Source organism: Setaria viridis, chromosome 4 (genome assembly GCF_005286985.2).
Source record: "Setaria viridis chromosome 4, Setaria_viridis_v4.0, whole genome shotgun sequence".
Classification (NCBI taxonomy): Eukaryota; Viridiplantae; Streptophyta; class Magnoliopsida; order Poales; family Poaceae; genus Setaria; species Setaria viridis.
In genome coordinates, this window is record NC_048266.2 from 36475142 (window position 1) to 36491585 (window position 16444).

Sequence of the window (16444 nt, forward strand, 5' to 3'; positions counted from 1 at the left end):
CCCACCTGAGCAACTCCTGCGTGCACATCGACGTCGCGTGTAGATTATCCCTGAAGCAATGCGTGTCGGCTGCACTGATAAGCCAGCAACGCCCACAAATTCAACCATGGGGCCTTTGATTACCCGGACGGCCATGACTTGGTAGCACAAGGTCGCCAATCTGTGACCAGCAGCATCTTACTTTAGACCCGGATCATCAATCTACGACTCACAAGTCACATAAAAGGCAACATGGTAAACATCAAATTGATGCTAAAGTAACTAATCTTGACGCCATGTCAGTGAGAAACTTCCAGAATAACTCACCCTTTTGTTGCTTTGCTGATCAGCGAAAACCAACAAACATACACTAATCCAAATGCCCTGTCTCAATCTGAATCTGAGCAATGGATGGGTTACGGGTTACCTGATTGCCGGCTTGAACGAGTCGTCTGTCAGAGATTTTCTGGCCGCAAGGCAAGTGCTTTTCTATTTGTGGATGGATTAGCCCAAGCACGTCCGTCTCCTAGTTACCTCTGCTGTATGCAACAGAAACCATCAAGAACCTGATCATGACTGAGGGATGTTTGAATCTTGAAGCTAAAGAACCTGATTATGACTGAGGGGATGTTTGAATCTTGAAGCTAAAGTTTAGTTCGTGTCAAATGAAATATTCGGAGGCTAACTAATTACACAGATGGAGGCTAAACGACGAGACGAATCTATTAAGCCTAATTAATCTATCATTAGCAAATGGTTACTGTAGCACATTGTCAAATCATGCACTAATTAGGCTTAATTAGGCTTAATAGATTCGTCTCGCTGTTTAGCCTCCATCTGTGCAATGGATTTTATAAATAGTCTATATTTAATACTTCTAATGAGTATCTAAGCATTTGATGTGACAGGGACCAAACACCCGGAGGGAGAGACACAGCCGATCGTTGCTTGCTTTCGAAACTGGAAAGATGCAGGTTGGTTCCCATTTACAGCACTGCTTGTCTCGACGGATTCAGTGGCAGCGAAACCCAAATCAATTCGACGTTGGAAACAGCATGTAGCTCACGGTGGTGTCCTAGTCGGTTGGCAATGCATACTGCATTCTGAAGAACCGTTCCAAGCCTGAAGCCTGAAACAGACAAGTCAAACGGCCTAGCTGAATGCAAGCTGAACCCTGCAGCTGCAGGACTCTCTGCCTGCACCTGCATCTCAACGGCACGTTTCGTCCACGCTGCAGCAATGGCACGCGACAGTTGGTCAGGTAGTTAGTTGCTGGTCGGTTGCTTCCACCAAAATACAGTACAGGAGTAGCTGATGCTACCTGAATGATCCAGCTCTGTTTCAGTTTGGTTGGTATTGGGCATGGAGGCTGGAGCTGGTTTTGACTCTTCAAGAACGGGGGTCCTGCCTCCTGCGCTGCGCACTGGCAGGTGGAGAGACCGATGGCCGCGTCGCACGCGACGGCTCTCGTCGCCCTCCTTCCCCCCTGCCTGCTCGCGCTCCTCCTCCTCCGCTTCGCCACCGTGCTGGACCCGGACCCCGACGCCGCCGTGCCCCGCGTCAAGGCGGCCGCGCCACTCCCACTCCGCTTCCGCCATGACGGCGCCTTCAAGATCCTCCAGGTGAGTCGCTCGCTCGCTCTGCTCTGCTCAGGCCCTCCTCTCCGCTCCCCGTCTCGTCGGTTGCTGATCGATCTCGCTCGCTGGCTGCTGCTGATGCTGATGCTAGGTGGCGGACATGCACTTCGGGAACGGCGCCGCCACGCGCTGCCGGGACGTGTCGCCGGACGGCGGCGGCGCGCGCTGCTCCGACCTCAACACCACGTGGTTCCTGCGCAGGGTCATCGAGGCGGAGAGGCCCGACCTCATCGCCTTCACCGGTGCGGCTCCCCTCTCTCCTCCTCCTCCTCCTTAGAGCTACCTGCCGCTGGTGCGTGGCTTTGCTCCAACCTTGGCTGAGCTAGCCTCGCCGTGCTCAGCTCACCTCGCCAGGCTGCACAGTAGGATTGCCAATTCTGGGTGGGTAAACTCGATTTGGGCAGCGCTGGCCGTCGCCGGGCTCGATTGTGCTTGGAGGAGCTCGATTTGGTGGTTGTCGAGCTCATCTGTGCACAGGAGGGGAACTCGATTTGGTTGTCCTCGAGCTCAATTGGTCAAATTGTGAGCTTGGTCCCCTCGGGCGAGATTGCCAGCAGGATCTGTTCCGCTCCCGCCCAAGCTAATGCAGGCATGGCCATATATATTAGTAGCAGACTAGCAGTATACAGCAATACGCTCCAAAATGTAGCTCGGTGGCATTTGTTCGTCTGGTTTTGGAATAGTCGTCCCTAGGTGCATTCAGTGTGACGGCTGGAGGTTTTAGTTGTGCAGTGCAAGTTGTTTGTTGCATACTTGCATGTAAAGATGTAACTCTCAATACAATCTCTTGCAATTTATTGGTTTTCTGTGTGATGCAATGGAGATTTATTTAGAAATCAATGTGGGGTCATGCTTAAGGGTTTTCAAAACCAAAATTTTTTGCTGTGCTCGGGAATTTTACACCAAAATCACAGCCCATAAACTATTGATTTACATACTGAGAAAATTGTCGGTATAGCTCTATCAACCAAGCATGACTACTATCTTGGGTCGCTCCCTGCAAACTCTGGCAACATCTTATTCTGGCAAAGAAGTTCACGACTTACCTCTTTGAGTTCCTACACTAGTATTTGCTTTCCATCTTCTTCCTTTATGAGCAAAAGGGAGCCACTCTAGTTTACACCTAACTCTTCCATTGTTTCAATTTGGAACAGGGGACAACATATTTGGGGGCAGTGCAACTGATGCAGCAGAGTCACTACTCAGAGCAATCAGCCCTGCTATTGAATACAAGGTACCATGGGCTGCCATTTTAGGCAATCATGACCAAGAGTCAACAATGACCCGAGAGGAGTTGATGATGTTCATGTCTCTGATGGATTACTCAGTATCTCAAGTAAACCCCCCAGGCTTTTTGGTACATGGGTTTGGCAATTATCATATCGGCATCCATGGGCCATTTGGATCTGAGTTGGTCAACACTAGCCTGCTTAACCTTTATTTCCTGGATAGTGGGGATCGTGAAGTGGTCAATGGAGTTAAAACATATGGATGGATCAAAGAATCTCAACTTGTCTGGCTTCGTGCTACTTCACTGGAGCTTCAGGTACTTCTGATTATGATTGATAACCAAATCACAAGCATTGAGGTTTCACTGTTGTGTTGAGCACATTTAGTGTATCTGATTCTCTCTTCTCCTACTAGCAGAATGCATGCTAGCCACTAGTATTTAGAGATCATTGACTTATTTGTTTATTGGCATTATCTTGAAGTAACCAACACTGCATTTCAGAATGGTTGCTTCTAAGTAGTAACTTATATTTTTACATTTATTTGACAGAAAACTGTACTTGCCCCTGCATTAGCGTTCTTCCACATCCCAATTCCAGAGGTCCGAGGGCTGTGGTATTCAGGCTTCAAGGGTCAGTATCAGGAGGGAGTGGCTTGCTCATCTGTAAATTCCGGCGTCCTTAACACCCTTGTCTCGATGGGAGATGTAAAAGCCGTCTTGCTTGGTCATGACCATCTTAATGATTTTTGTGGTAACCTCGATGGGATATGGTTCTGTTATGGCGGTGGCTTTGGTTATCATGCCTATGGAAGACCCCATTGGCCAAGGAGAGCTCGGGTAATTTACAGTGAACTCAAGAAAGGACAGAGATCGTGGATGGAAGTTGAGTCGATCCAGACTTGGAAGTTGCTAGATGATGAAAAGCTTTCCAAAATTGATGAGCAGGTTCTATGGAGACGCAGTACAGATGATTCTGACCACAAAATTTTGTCAAGACCAGGAGCATAAGATTCAAATTCTGTATGCATCTTCTGTATTTATATGCTACGCTGTACAATATTTGTAACCAAGTACAGTACTCCACTTTTGTAGATTAGTTGATTGATTCTTGGAAATCCAGTCTGCCATGGACCAAGTTAGTTTTCCCATTCAGTGTCAACACTGATATGCTAATACCCTGATTCAGGTTGTTGAAATTGAAACTGTTTTTGACTTTATTGTGAAGCTTGCAATTTTTTGCTCTTGTTCTAGCAATAATTTATATTATGTTCTTCTTTATTTGCAAGCAGTTCAGCCTTCTTTCTAATATCTCTTGCCGAACAGAGAATTTTGAAGTGTGGTTTTGCTTTGTTGTGTTTAACTAGTTAGTTAACAAGAACAGCAGCACATGGATTAGGACCGTCTGATAGTCTAAGGGCCTGTTTGAGTTCGACAGAGCTTTGGGATCAAGAATTTTTGGAGCCGGTTATTCCTAACTTCAGAATTCATGGATATATTTGGGTGAACCATGTTTTTGTTTTAGAATAAAAATATGTACTCAAGCAACATCTATCTTAGATTGCAAGCTCCTAAATTTGCCGTGTACCTAGGAGCTGGAGTCATGCCAACAGTGCCTGAACACAGATTTGCTTGGGAATTTGTATCCTCTCCGATCCCTTTCATGATCTGTAAGTGGAACTTCGATTAGCAATTTTTAAAGTATTATTTAAAATTAAAATAAATAAAAGGTATGATGAAATTATCTTCATTGTAAATAACACTATTAATCATGGAAGAGTCCTCACATTTCCATCTATCTATTCACTCCGTAGAAAACTTGACTTGTAGTAATTTCATCGTTCTCAAGATTCGCCAAACCCATTTCCTATATACGTTTATATGTGTGCGTGAGCATCTGCATCGATTTTTTTTTAAAAAAATCATGTCCCGTTGATTTATCTATTTTATTTATTTATTAATGATCAAAGTCGAGCAATTTGATTAATGGGAACTATAAAATGACTTATATTATTTTTGGTGCAGTGAGTAGGAAAATTGGTGCCTATATTTACACGTTGGAGACATGGTACTTATCTAAATAAAAACATTTTATCATGACCTAATCTACTGATAAATTTTTTTTTATCTCAAGGAAAAAGTCATTTAGGAACACACGTACAGCTAAAACCGTGGATCGGACGGCCGCGATCCGCCCACAAAACCCAGAGCGCACGGCCTCCCTCCTCCCTACGTCGTCTCCCTCTCGAGTCCATTTCCACCCTCCAAACCAAAACCAGATCGAAATCCTAGGGGCTAGGGTTACCCTCCACCCCCCATCCCCATCGTCCGTTCGGATCCGATCCGATCCCCCGCCGCCCAAGCCTTCGCCGCCCATCCATGTCCCACCACGACGGCAGCAAGCCCTACCAGCCCCGCCGGGGGCCCGAGCGGCACCCGCAGCCGGCGGACGAGGTCGCCGCGCCGCCTCCCGCCGCCGTGGCCCCGACGGTGGACCACCTCGCCGCTGTGGCCGCCGAGGCGGAGGCGCTGAACCGCTACACCGAGGAGCAGCAGCAGCAGCAGATGCTGCAGGGGCACGAGCAGGCGGGAGAGGACGAGGAGGAAGAGGACGGCGAGGAAGAAGAGATGGAGGAGGACGAGGACGAGCAGGAGGGGGGGCAGGACGGCGGCGTCGGCGCTGAGCACGTCCCCATGGACGCGGATGCTGCCGCGGCGGCGGCCGCGGCGGCTGCCGCCGGCGCGCAGATGGACCCGCATGGGTCGATGGTGCCTGGGGCCGTGCCGCCCATGGCGAACAACCAGCTCACCCTCTCGTTTCAGGGCGAGGTCTACGTGTTTGATTCCGTCTCACCTGATAAGGTCCTTCTCCTCTCCCAATGTCTATAGACGTGAACTTGCCTTCTCTGCCTGTAGGCAACGGAATTCGCTAGACTGATTAGAGTTTTGATTTCGTCTGCAGGTCCAAGCCGTTCTCTTACTGCTTGGTGGAAGGGAGCTGAACCACCCAGGGCTGGGCGCAGGGTCATCCTCTGGAGCGTACAATAAGGTTAGGACTTAGGACAAGTGATGGCGAGAGTAATGTAATGCTTGTGAATCATGTTTGGAAGACCATTCTGGAATGGATGATTCACATGAGTGTATTTGCTTCGCTTCAGAGGTTGAATTTTCCTCATCGGGTAGCATCACTGATGAGGTTTAGGGAGAAGCGGAAGGAGCGGAACTTTGATAAGAAGATCCGGTACAGTGTCCGGAAGGAAGTTGCTCTTAGGTAGGTGCTAGCTTTTTTGAATTTTGGCTGGGTACTCCATTTGTAATATCTGAAGTTCCATTAAGTTTGTTTTGTTGGAACTCACTAAACTTCATCGTATGTGGTCTGAAACAAAGGATTTGTCCTTTAGTAAGATGTCATATTTGCTTTGAAACTTATTACATTTCTTGTGCACATATGTTCTGAGGTAAGTAGTTGTTCAGGGGAAGATATGCATATCCTAACTCCCAAGTCATTTTCCAAGTTATTCTGATTAAATAGACCGATTGTTCATTGACCCTATTTTTGATGTGTTCATTCTTTTTTTAGTAGTGTCTATTAGTTGGTAGGGATTAGGGGCACATTGAATTATGAATAATGTAGTTTACTAACGGTGGACACTTTATACATGGAATTTGGAAGTCAACATAAACATATGATACTAAATCAGCCAATGTGGACTCTATTTACTATCTCTTTCACCCCTGTTATCATATATGTTGTACAAAAAATCGCGTAATGCCACTAAGTGGTGTGTTAAATAGTTTTGGGTTTTCGGTTACTTTATTTGTCTATCCTGTTTCAAAGGTTGTGGATTGCTGCTGTGGCATTTCTTGATCCAGATAAGATTACGATGTTATGTTGGATGTTTCAATGGGAGCTGTGTACTCCTCTTCATAGAAGGAGGTTATGCATAAACACTCTTGAGATTTATATTGGTTGCTTGTATTTGTAGGATGCAACGCAACCGAGGTCAGTTTACATCTTCAAAACCAAAGCCTGATGAAATAGCAGCATCAGAAATGGTGACTGCAGATGGCTCCCCAAATTGGGGGTCAGTGGAAGGCCGACCTCCATCTGCTGCTGAGTAAGTTACAAAGTGTTTCCAGTTTGCTCTTGGTTACATGTGTTTGACATATTCAGAAATATTTTGAGATGAATAAAATATGCTCGGTGCATATTTTCTTGGCCTTTAGAGTGATAGATACCATTGCTGTAAGGCTATTTATTTCATTGTAGATGGCATGAATTTTGGACCCTTGTTTGTTCTCTGCAACTATTACCAGAAATAAGCAGTAATCTGAGATTTAATATCGAAAATCCATAAACCATACTGTGGTTACTGTTCAGATTGCTGGTTGACAGCATATCATGGTACTACCTCAATACTTCTGTGCTAGCTGCCACACCTGGGATGTTCATCTGTTACCCACATGATCTGCCCACCATCGTATCAACTGAATATAGTTGTGTTGGTAGATGTTGAAAGCTTTTTTATTCCCCTTCCTGACTATTCATGTGCATGGTTTAGATTCTCCTGCTGGTTGGTTCTGGTGGTTTGATAGGCCTGTACTGCACATAACGAGGAGTTTAAGGTCTTCCTCCTCCTGATACAAGCATGAATTGGTTACTTAAATTTAGGCTGGTGTACAACAGTACTAGGAAGTTTGGTATGGAAGACATTTGTTTGTACTTAACATAAGCGTATTTGTTCAATTTTTTTGTGGATATTATGTTTTAATATGGCATGAGATTGAAGTTATCTTTTAAATACCTCATTTCTGAATTGTTGTGATGACTGTCTTCTGTTATTCTTTCAGATGCCATCACTGTGGTACTAGTGCTACAGCTACACCTATGATGCGTCGTGGACCTGATGGACCAAGAACATTATGCAATGCTTGTGGCCTCATGTGGGCAAATAAGGTAGTTGTGAACGCTTAGTAGTACAATTGAGATTCCTGATTTCAGTGAGCATTGAAACTACAAATCTGTTTGTTTTTAGATTAGACTATGCAATGAACCACGATCCAGGCTATTATTCTGCTTTTAATATCCTGCCTCGACATTCTTGGGACTAAAATGCTCCTGCTGTTATTGTAAACTGCATAATGAACCCAGCATATGTTGTTACAATTGCCTTAATATTAAAAACCTTTTTTTCTTAAAAAAATCTTGCTGGGTCCTTAGCCTCAATAGGCGTAGTTTACCATCACGATGCTACACTTAGTTGTTATATGGCCCTGTACTTGGTAAAGCACACATCTGTCTCTGTTTATTTGTGTGCCACTGTAGTCTGTACCCAAACACTCTTCCGGCGGCGTTGAACGGTTTTGTGTCTGCTTTATGCTGCAGTAATAAATCACATATATTTTCTATTTGCTATAGAATTTGTTTCTTTTCTGTTTACTCTTGGGATTGCATTAGCATCTTTGTCTCTGACTTCATCAATTTCTGAAATGAGAAATTTATCTATGTTTTGTTCTGTGTAGTTTCTTCATGTTAATTAAGATGGTATTATGTAAACACAATTAAATCTATTGATGATCCATTCACATCTTTATAGGGTCTGCTGAGGGACTTGTCAAAATCTCCTGTGCCTCTTCAAGCTGTGCAATCAGCTCCTGTTCTAGATGGTGGTGTAAGTTTTTCTTTTCCCTGCACATGTTTTCAACCTAAAATTGGTGGAGAGTTTGTTTGGTTGAAACATATCCTATAAGCTGGAAGTGAAAATTGGCTCAGATAGTTGGTTCCTTATGTTATTATATCTAACAAAGCAATGCACCCTGCACGATCTGTCCTAGGGATGGTACCCAATACTAACAAAAAGCTAAAATTTTAGCCAAATTATGCCAATCCAGCTTAGACCTTTTTAATGTCGCCAAGTACATGATAACAAGCTACTAGAAAACTCAGTGGTAGGTGCGTGCCTTTGCCATCTATGTTTTTCTCCCAAAGAGACTTTAAATCAAAGCATTATATTTATTAATCTTCACCCATATAGAGGTATTGAGACATTGTCTTTACATTACTGCTGGTTAATTGTTAAAGTGGCAGCATTCTTCATAGTGTTTTAAGGACAGTATGTAATGGACTATCTTATCATGCTCTTCCAAAGTCTCTTTCACAGCTTCCATAACTTTTTTTTTCTTCTGGTTTGCCTCATTTATTTTGGTAAACTGTATGTCATCATGTTCTGAATCTGAAAACTTAAATTGCCCTTAACTCTTCTCCAGCAGAATGGAAGTGTCATAGCAGCACCTGGCAGCGAGCTAGAGAATCCTGCAGCAGCCATGGCCAATGGCCACGAGTCATGAGGGGAGTAGTGCTGTAGTGGTGTTCAGTTCAGCGATGGGTTAAAGCAACGAGGATCATCCTGGAGCAATCTCTGCAGTAGGCGGTCAACTGTTGTACTATAACTTGAGTGGGAACCTGCTTAGATATGGAATACTTTTTATCTTGCGTTGTGTAGGTTTTAAGAGCTGCGACAATGTTTTATCTCGTGGAATCATGTTTGCAGCCGTTGTTGCTATAGCAAATTTGTTTTTTCTTATCTTGAGGCGCGACTGTTGAGAACTGATGAAGTAAATTGCTTCAGTGTGAGCACTTGCGTGCTTGTAGATCTCAAAGCAGATGTTTGACCCGTGCATCGACGTCTCCTATTTCTCACTACTTTCTTTGCAGCCAGGTTTTTTTTCTTTGCCTCCAGTTGAGATGCATGGATATGGCTTGTTGGCTTGTAAGGGTGATTTCTGTTCTGGGTGCGAGAGCTCTTCAGGATTGAAAATTTGTTAGCATGGTTGTGGTTTCCTGGCTATTGTGACGCGTGAATGAATAATTTTTTATCAATTTTGGGCCATTAGTTTAATTCCTTAATGATCCCTTTCAAAAGTCCTGAATCCTAATCAAGTTACTTCTCTAAATTTCGTTGAGCTTGTAATACAGATTGGAATTATATCATTTCTCTGTCAGCATTATGGAAATATGAACAGCTCCATCATCGTTGATTCTGTGCAGAGGAGCGCTCGAGCACAGCTCATTTCGGACCAAAGGAGGGTGGAGTCATTCCTAAAACATATATTGATCTATAACCGTACACGTGTCCACCCGTAAACCTCCATCGTTCCTAGCACCCGAGTTCCAGACGTTTCCGTTTGCTGCGCCGGAGACCTGACCTGCCTTCCCATCGGTCTCTCGGCTCCTCTCCGCTTCCGTCTCCAACCGCTCGACTCGATTGGACTCGGCTCGCACGGCTCCAAACCCTAGCCCGCGCCGCTCGAATGGCCGACGTGCTTGACCCCGCCTCCGACGCGCCGCGCGCGCGGCGCCCGCCGCCTCCTCCTCCAGACAGCCCGGAGGACCGCTCGCCGCAGCTGCCCCCGCCCCCGCCCGGCGGTCCCCCGGCGCCCAGCCGGAAGCGGAGCCGCTCGCCGCCGCCGCCTCCGTCCTCCCTCCCGCCGCCACCGCCTCCGCCTCTCGGCTCGTCGCGGCCGCAGAGGTACCGGGACCACCGCGGCGGCGGCCGGGGCGGGAGCAGCCCCAGCCCGCCGCCGTACCGGGGCAGCCGCCGCCACTCGCCGCCCAGGAGGTCCCCGTCGCCGCCGTTCAAGCGGTCGCGGCGGGACGACGGGTACGATCGCCGCGGGGGCCGCGGGAGCCCGCCGCGCTACGGGTACGACGATAGGAGGTGAGGGGTCCCGGCTCAGTCGTCCCTCGGGTTTTGCACGGCAAGTGTTCAGCAGGTGGTTTTGTGTCCTCACGAATTGGGTTGTCCAGGCGAGGTTATGACTACGAGCGAGGTGGAGGCAGAGGTGGGTATGACGATGACAGGAACCACGGCAGATATCCGAATCGTGCTCCAGGTGAGGACTCTTCCCCTCTGGCGAAGTTCAATTGTATTGTACAAGTCTTCAGAATATACAATTTAGAGCAGCACAACATCAGGGAACAGATATGTGGGAATATTGTTCTTGTTAAGGAAACGTGATTAATTAAAAAACGGTGACCTGGTGTGACCTTACTCACAGTAGAATGCTGATCACCTAAACATCTCAACTTATTTGTTTTCTGCCTCCATATAGAAAGGATCAGAGGAAATTATGCAATGGAAGCTATTTTATCGTCACAACTTGTGTGACAAATGATACCTTGCTATTTGCTCACTGATTATCTTTTGACATGCAACTTTGATACCCAGATTGGCATGATTCAGGGTATGGGGCGGCCAATGATGGTCCAGGGATCACCCAGAGGTACTATTGATGTATCTACGAGTCAGACATCTTTTGTTAGCCAATTCAAATTTCGTGTTCCTGGGCATTGGTGCTATAGCTGTGTAGAATCTTCAGAACTTACTTCTGCTCTTTGAGAATTTGAATCAAGCCTTGCCCTGTCAGATGCTCTATGCATTGTTAACGGATAGAGAATATTCTCAGAAAATTCTCCATGTTTGATGTTTGAAACAAAAGTGATCCTTTGAGCAACACGAGTATGGAATTCAGCAGAAGATGTGAATAGTTTATTGGATTGAGTTTCTTTCCACTGGAAGTGTAGTTTGTACTTTATAACCTAGTAACTCTTATTACCCACCACCAGCAAGCCTTGTACTCTCTTTACAGTTTGTACTACTTCAACAAAGAGCTTCCCCCAGTATATCTCCAGTGTATGTATATGTTGAGATGCATCTATATACTCAAAAGTAGAGTCAGCATATGTTTCGGATGCAGTCAAATGGAGAATCTGATGAGAACATTCTCTATCCGTTAACAACCAACACGGCAGAGGCTTTATTTGGAACTCTCAGTGTTCTTTTTTCGCACTTTTTTTTTTCTGCCAGATATGAAGCTGTTCATACATTTATATTGACAACTCCGCATATTATTAACAGCACTTACGAGATTTGTACTTCTGAACAATTGTTCCTGCATTCAGTTTTACCCTCTCTCCTTCTTACTTGCATGTTGGCATTTCCTCATTCTGCATTGAAGCTCCTGGTAATTGATGATTCTTGTTCAGAAGAGGGACATGAATGTTATGCCCTCTTTTGTCAATGATAGCCTGAAGCATATAGAAACACTTTAACACCCCCCCCCCCCCCTCTTGATTCTTTTTGTTGCTGCACAATTTTGCTTGACAAGTTTGTGCACTGCTGAGTGTTGAGTCGTACTTCCTCTGCTCTTTCTTATTTAATGTGCTTGAGCTAACTCAAAAGGAAAAGCACAACATCGCCATGCCCTTGTTAAACTTGTTTTCTCTTGCCGCCTCTATAATTTTGTTTTTCTCCTATGCCACCCATCTTTGATTTTATTGACCAATGAACCATATACTAAATGACATGACATTTTACAGATCTCTTTGAATTCTATAACGTCAAATGAAGTAAAAGAATGCTTTCCACTCTAAAAATCAAATATGAATGAAAATACACTCTGTGCTTGTAACGCCTTCAAATGTTGGAATTGGGAACCGATAGAATAGGATCAAATAGATTGTGATTGAGCTCCTTGTTACTCTGGCAATTCTCCCAAGTTTTCGTAAAAAGGCATTCTAATATGAAAACCTCACACGAACTAAGTGTGAAAGTGGACGCATGCTAACTTGGCAAGTGAATAAAACTACAAAAATCAACTCTCTTATTTTGAAACTTTTGGGTTTGGGCAGGCTTACAGTATACCTCTCAGGAAGTCAGAGGTATTCATTTGATGAGATGTTTGAGTCATTCTTCCCCTTGCAATGAAACAAATCAATGATTTCTATTGAAGATTGAACTTGCTAGTGCTTATATACCAAGTTCTCATCCATACCATTTTATCAGTTTCTATATGAGCAGACATTTTTTCTAATTTTTCTTTTTGTTTCAGTCTCTGGAGCTATCCATCCTAGCATCTCAAACAAAAGTTTTTAGAACATAATTTTAGTTTGTGGGGATTTTTTTTGGTCTTACGTGATTATGAATCTTTCCAGGGAAGGTTTGATGACATACAAACAGTTCATGCAAGTTCTAGAGGATGATATTTCACCAAGTGAAGCTGAACGCAGGTAACGAGTAATGAAAGTACACTTTGAGAAACATCATCCCAAGTGCTCTGTTTTGTTTCTTAATGATTTCTATGCTTGATTAACCAGGTATCAAGAATATAGAACTGAGTATATCACTACTCAAAAACGTGCTTATTTTGAACTCCACAAGAATGAGGACTGGTATGTTCCAACGGGTTTAATTTTAGATCTTAATTTTACTTTACAGTAATGCTGAGTTACATCTGGTGCTGAAACTTAACTGTCCTTTTGTTTTCTTACACTTGCAGGTTAAAAGACAAGTACCACCCAACCAACTTAGTATCTGTTATTGAAAGGTGGAGTTACATTCTGTGTGAATATTCTTGTGTGGACTTAGGCCTTGTCGTATCTAGAAAACATTACATATATTCTAGAAAGAAATATGGTTCCAGCTCATCTAAAAAGTTGTTTTCTATTCACGCAGGAGGAACGAACGTTGCAAGGTTATGGCAAAGGATTTCTTTCTTGATTTGCAAAATGGAACTCTGGACCTGTGAGTTTATGCTTGCATAGTTTGTTTTACAATGTGTTTTTTTGGACAACATGTTTATATCTTGATATCCTGTGGAACAGAGGCCCTGGAATAACTGCAGGTGCAGCAAGTAAACCAGGAAGCGGTGGTGATGGAAATTCTGACGATGATATGGATGGTGACAAGAGAAGAAAGCAGGGCAAAGATTCCTCTAAGGGAACAGATTCTCTTTCTGGTGCCCCCAAAGCTCATCCAGTTAGTTCCGAATCACGTCGAATTCAAGCTGACATAGAGCAAACTCTAGCTCTTGTGCGTAAGCTTGATGCTGAGAAGGGCATTGAGGGCAATGTACTTTTGAGTGGTGATCATGACAAGTCAGATGGCGACAAATCACATATTGGATCCATGGGACCTATAATTATAATCAGAGGCTTAACGACTGTCAAAGGCCTGGAAGGTGTTGAGCTCCTAGACACTATTCTGACCTATTTATGGCGTATTCATGGTGTTGATTACTATGGCACCTCAGAGTCACATGAGGCAAAAGGCCTTCGTCATGTGAGAGTAGACAATAAGACTTCTAGCACATCTGATGTCAATGCTGCTGATTGGGAGAAGAAGTTGGATACTTTCTGGCAGGAAAGACTGAATGGTCAGGACCCTCTGGTCATACTAACTGCCAAGGATAAAATTGATGCAGCAGCTGTTGAAGTTTTAGAGCCTTATGTCCGGAAAATCAGGGATGAAAAGTATGGATGGAAATATGGCTGTGGAGCCAAGGGCTGTACTAAACTTTTTCATGCTCCTGAGTTTGTCCACAAGCATTTGAGGCTCAAGCACCCGGAGCTTGTGTTAGAGTCGACTTCAAAAGTTCGAGAGGATCTTTATTTCCAAAACTACATGAAGTATGTATACGTGATGCTCTATTTACAGCTTAAAAAAGTATGATTAAGTTTAGGAGGTGATATTTATCTAGTCGTTCCATTGTGAACAGCGATCCTAATGCACCAGGTGGAACGCCAGTTATGCAACAGTCTGCACCAGTAAGAACAACACACTCCATTTTCTTGCCTTAAAAAATTCATAATCTGCAAATTTTAGCGTGCTATTCTGACATGTCGCATGTATCTGGTCTTAATTATTACGGCTTCAGTTAAAGTAGGCTGTTCTTCTCAGGGGGACATTCTCTAGGTTACTTATAATCATTTTATGGGTCATTGTGCTTTCACACAATTTAGTCTACACTAGAATTTCTTTCTTCCTTTTAGTGATGAACATTGTATTGTTTGTTCCTTTTTGTTATTGGTGGTCTGGCCAATTCCTCTGAACCAGTGCTTCAATGACATTGCCATCTTCTGAGGGTGAAGCATTATGTCCTTTTTGATCTCATGAATTGTTATGTCCTTGGGGATGTAGCAGAGATGCCTGCATGTTGGGGATCTTGAATAGATGGTTAACTGCTTGCCTGCTTGGGTGAGAGTAACGAAGAATGGCGTAATATTTAATAGTCTGGGTGGAATTAATATATCTCTCGACTGAAACAGTAATCAATTAGTGAGTTACATCAACAGTCTCTGGTTTCTGGACCCTCTGCTAAAAAAGTGGGGTTTATCAAACTTAGAGCAGAATATTTTGTGAATATAACTATAGTGCTGCTGGCAAAAATAAAAATAAAAATTGAGTACAGGAGACTGCAGCAAAATTTGATGCATATTGAACTGTCAATTTGGGTCCGAGATCCTTGATGCATGATGCAACTTCTGATTTTCAGGACAGAGGAAGACGGAAACCTGGCATGGACAGTCGTCTGAGATTTGACCGTGGCAATAACAAGGACAATGATAAGGCAGAGGGAGGCCGATATGGTAGAGGTGATCGCTCTCCAAGCCGTGATGGGCCTGATGATCAGATGTTTGATGCTTTCCGTGGACGGGGCTCCAATGCTCCTTTTGTTGCCGAATTCCCCCCTCCACCAATATTGATGCCTGTACCTGGTGCTGGGTAAGTGTAAAGGCAATGCATTTCAGTATGTTTTGGTTGAAATTAGGACCGCTCAGTGGCTAACTAGTGTCATTGCTATTGTTTTCAGTCCCTTGGGACCATTTGTTCCTGCACCTCCAGAGATAGCAATGCATATGATGAGAGAGCAAGGGCCACCTCCGTTTGAACCTAATGGTGCACCTCATGGGAACACAGGAATGCTTGGGCCGATGATGGGTGGCCCGGCACCGATTATAACTATGCCTCCAAATTTCCGTCATGATCCTCGCCGTCTACGAAGGTTAACACTGAATTCCAGACTCTCTGTTTTCTCTTGTTTGGTTGCTCTAATGTGCATCATGCTGTTTTGTTGCTGAGAAGGAAAATTATTCTTTTGGGCTACTATTTTAAATAACATCATGCAACTCATACCTGTCTTCCCATATCGGTTGCAGTTACAACGACCTTGATGCTCCTGACGAGGAAGTGACTGTCCTTGACTACAGAAGCTTGTAGGCTCCAGCATCCCCAGACGCCTAAGGTTTTCCCGTGCTCTCATTGGAGAATAGGGGTTGTGTTTCTCTCTAGAGTCGGAGATGGAAGGTTCATGAACAAGTAAATCAATTTTTGGGTCACCTGTAGCGTGTTAGATTTTGTTGTGGCTTGAATGTGGTCAGAACTTCATATTTGCTCTTACGTTTGTTGAACTGTGCTCGTGCATGCACTGCAGTTACAACAGTTGTTGGCCAAGTATTTGACATAATGCTGTATTGTCATTCACAACATTTTTTCCGATAAATGAGGATTCGACTGAATAAATATAGGCATTTTATTAGTGCGAACGGTGTATACTTCCGTGCCTGGGTTTGCGCTGTTTTCCATCGACAATTTGTCGCAGTCAGTGGTTTAAATGAACGAAGACTTCTTGTACTGGGTGTTGTCAGTGCTTTAAAACGAAGACTTCTTGTACTGGGTGGAAGCCTGGAAGGGTGTTGAACAAGGGACAGGTTTCAAATCAAATATTGATTTGATTGTGAATTTCTGGTAACCCATTTTGT

At 44.2% G+C, this 16444-nt stretch overlaps 3 protein-coding genes across 4 annotated transcripts; all 3 read left to right on the top strand.

Annotated features, from left to right (window-relative positions):
• The first annotated feature begins 1325 nt into the window (after positions 1–1325).
• Positions 1326–4064, top strand: LOC117851392 (probable inactive purple acid phosphatase 28). The gene is made up of 4 exons (XM_034733201.2): positions 1326–1601; positions 1708–1858; positions 2771–3162; positions 3397–4064. Exons 1-4 carry the CDS (start codon positions 1422–1424, stop codon positions 3853–3855), a joined length of 1182 nt encoding a protein of 393 aa, XP_034589092.1. The 5' UTR covers positions 1326–1421; the 3' UTR covers positions 3856–4064.
• A 1024-nt stretch (positions 4065–5088) lies between these two features.
• On the top strand, positions 5089–9524 carry LOC117852134 (GATA transcription factor 20). 2 transcript variants are annotated; one of them, XM_034734109.2, is made up of 7 exons: positions 5089–5706; positions 5807–5893; positions 6003–6115; positions 6831–6962; positions 7696–7801; positions 8442–8516; positions 9115–9524. In XM_034734109.2, the coding sequence occupies exons 1-7, from the start codon at positions 5224–5226 to the stop codon at positions 9190–9192; spliced, it is 1074 nt and encodes a 357-aa protein (XP_034590000.1). In that variant the 5' UTR covers positions 5089–5223; the 3' UTR covers positions 9193–9524. The 2 variants fall into 2 exon arrangements, with proteins under 2 accessions (XP_034590000.1, XP_034589997.1); XM_034734106.2 differs by having other exon boundaries at positions 5091–5706; positions 9112–9524.
• A 572-nt stretch (positions 9525–10096) lies between these two features.
• Positions 10097–16221, top strand: LOC117853682 (serrate RNA effector molecule). Its single transcript, XM_034735978.2, has 12 exons — positions 10097–10562; positions 10652–10737; positions 11073–11127; positions 12839–12913; positions 13001–13075; positions 13183–13230; positions 13359–13427; positions 13508–14311; positions 14401–14449; positions 15178–15407; positions 15496–15687; positions 15842–16221. Exons 1-12 carry the CDS (start codon positions 10156–10158, stop codon positions 15900–15902), a joined length of 2151 nt encoding a protein of 716 aa, XP_034591869.2. The 5' UTR covers positions 10097–10155; the 3' UTR covers positions 15903–16221.
• Positions 16222–16444: the final 223 nt, after the last annotated feature.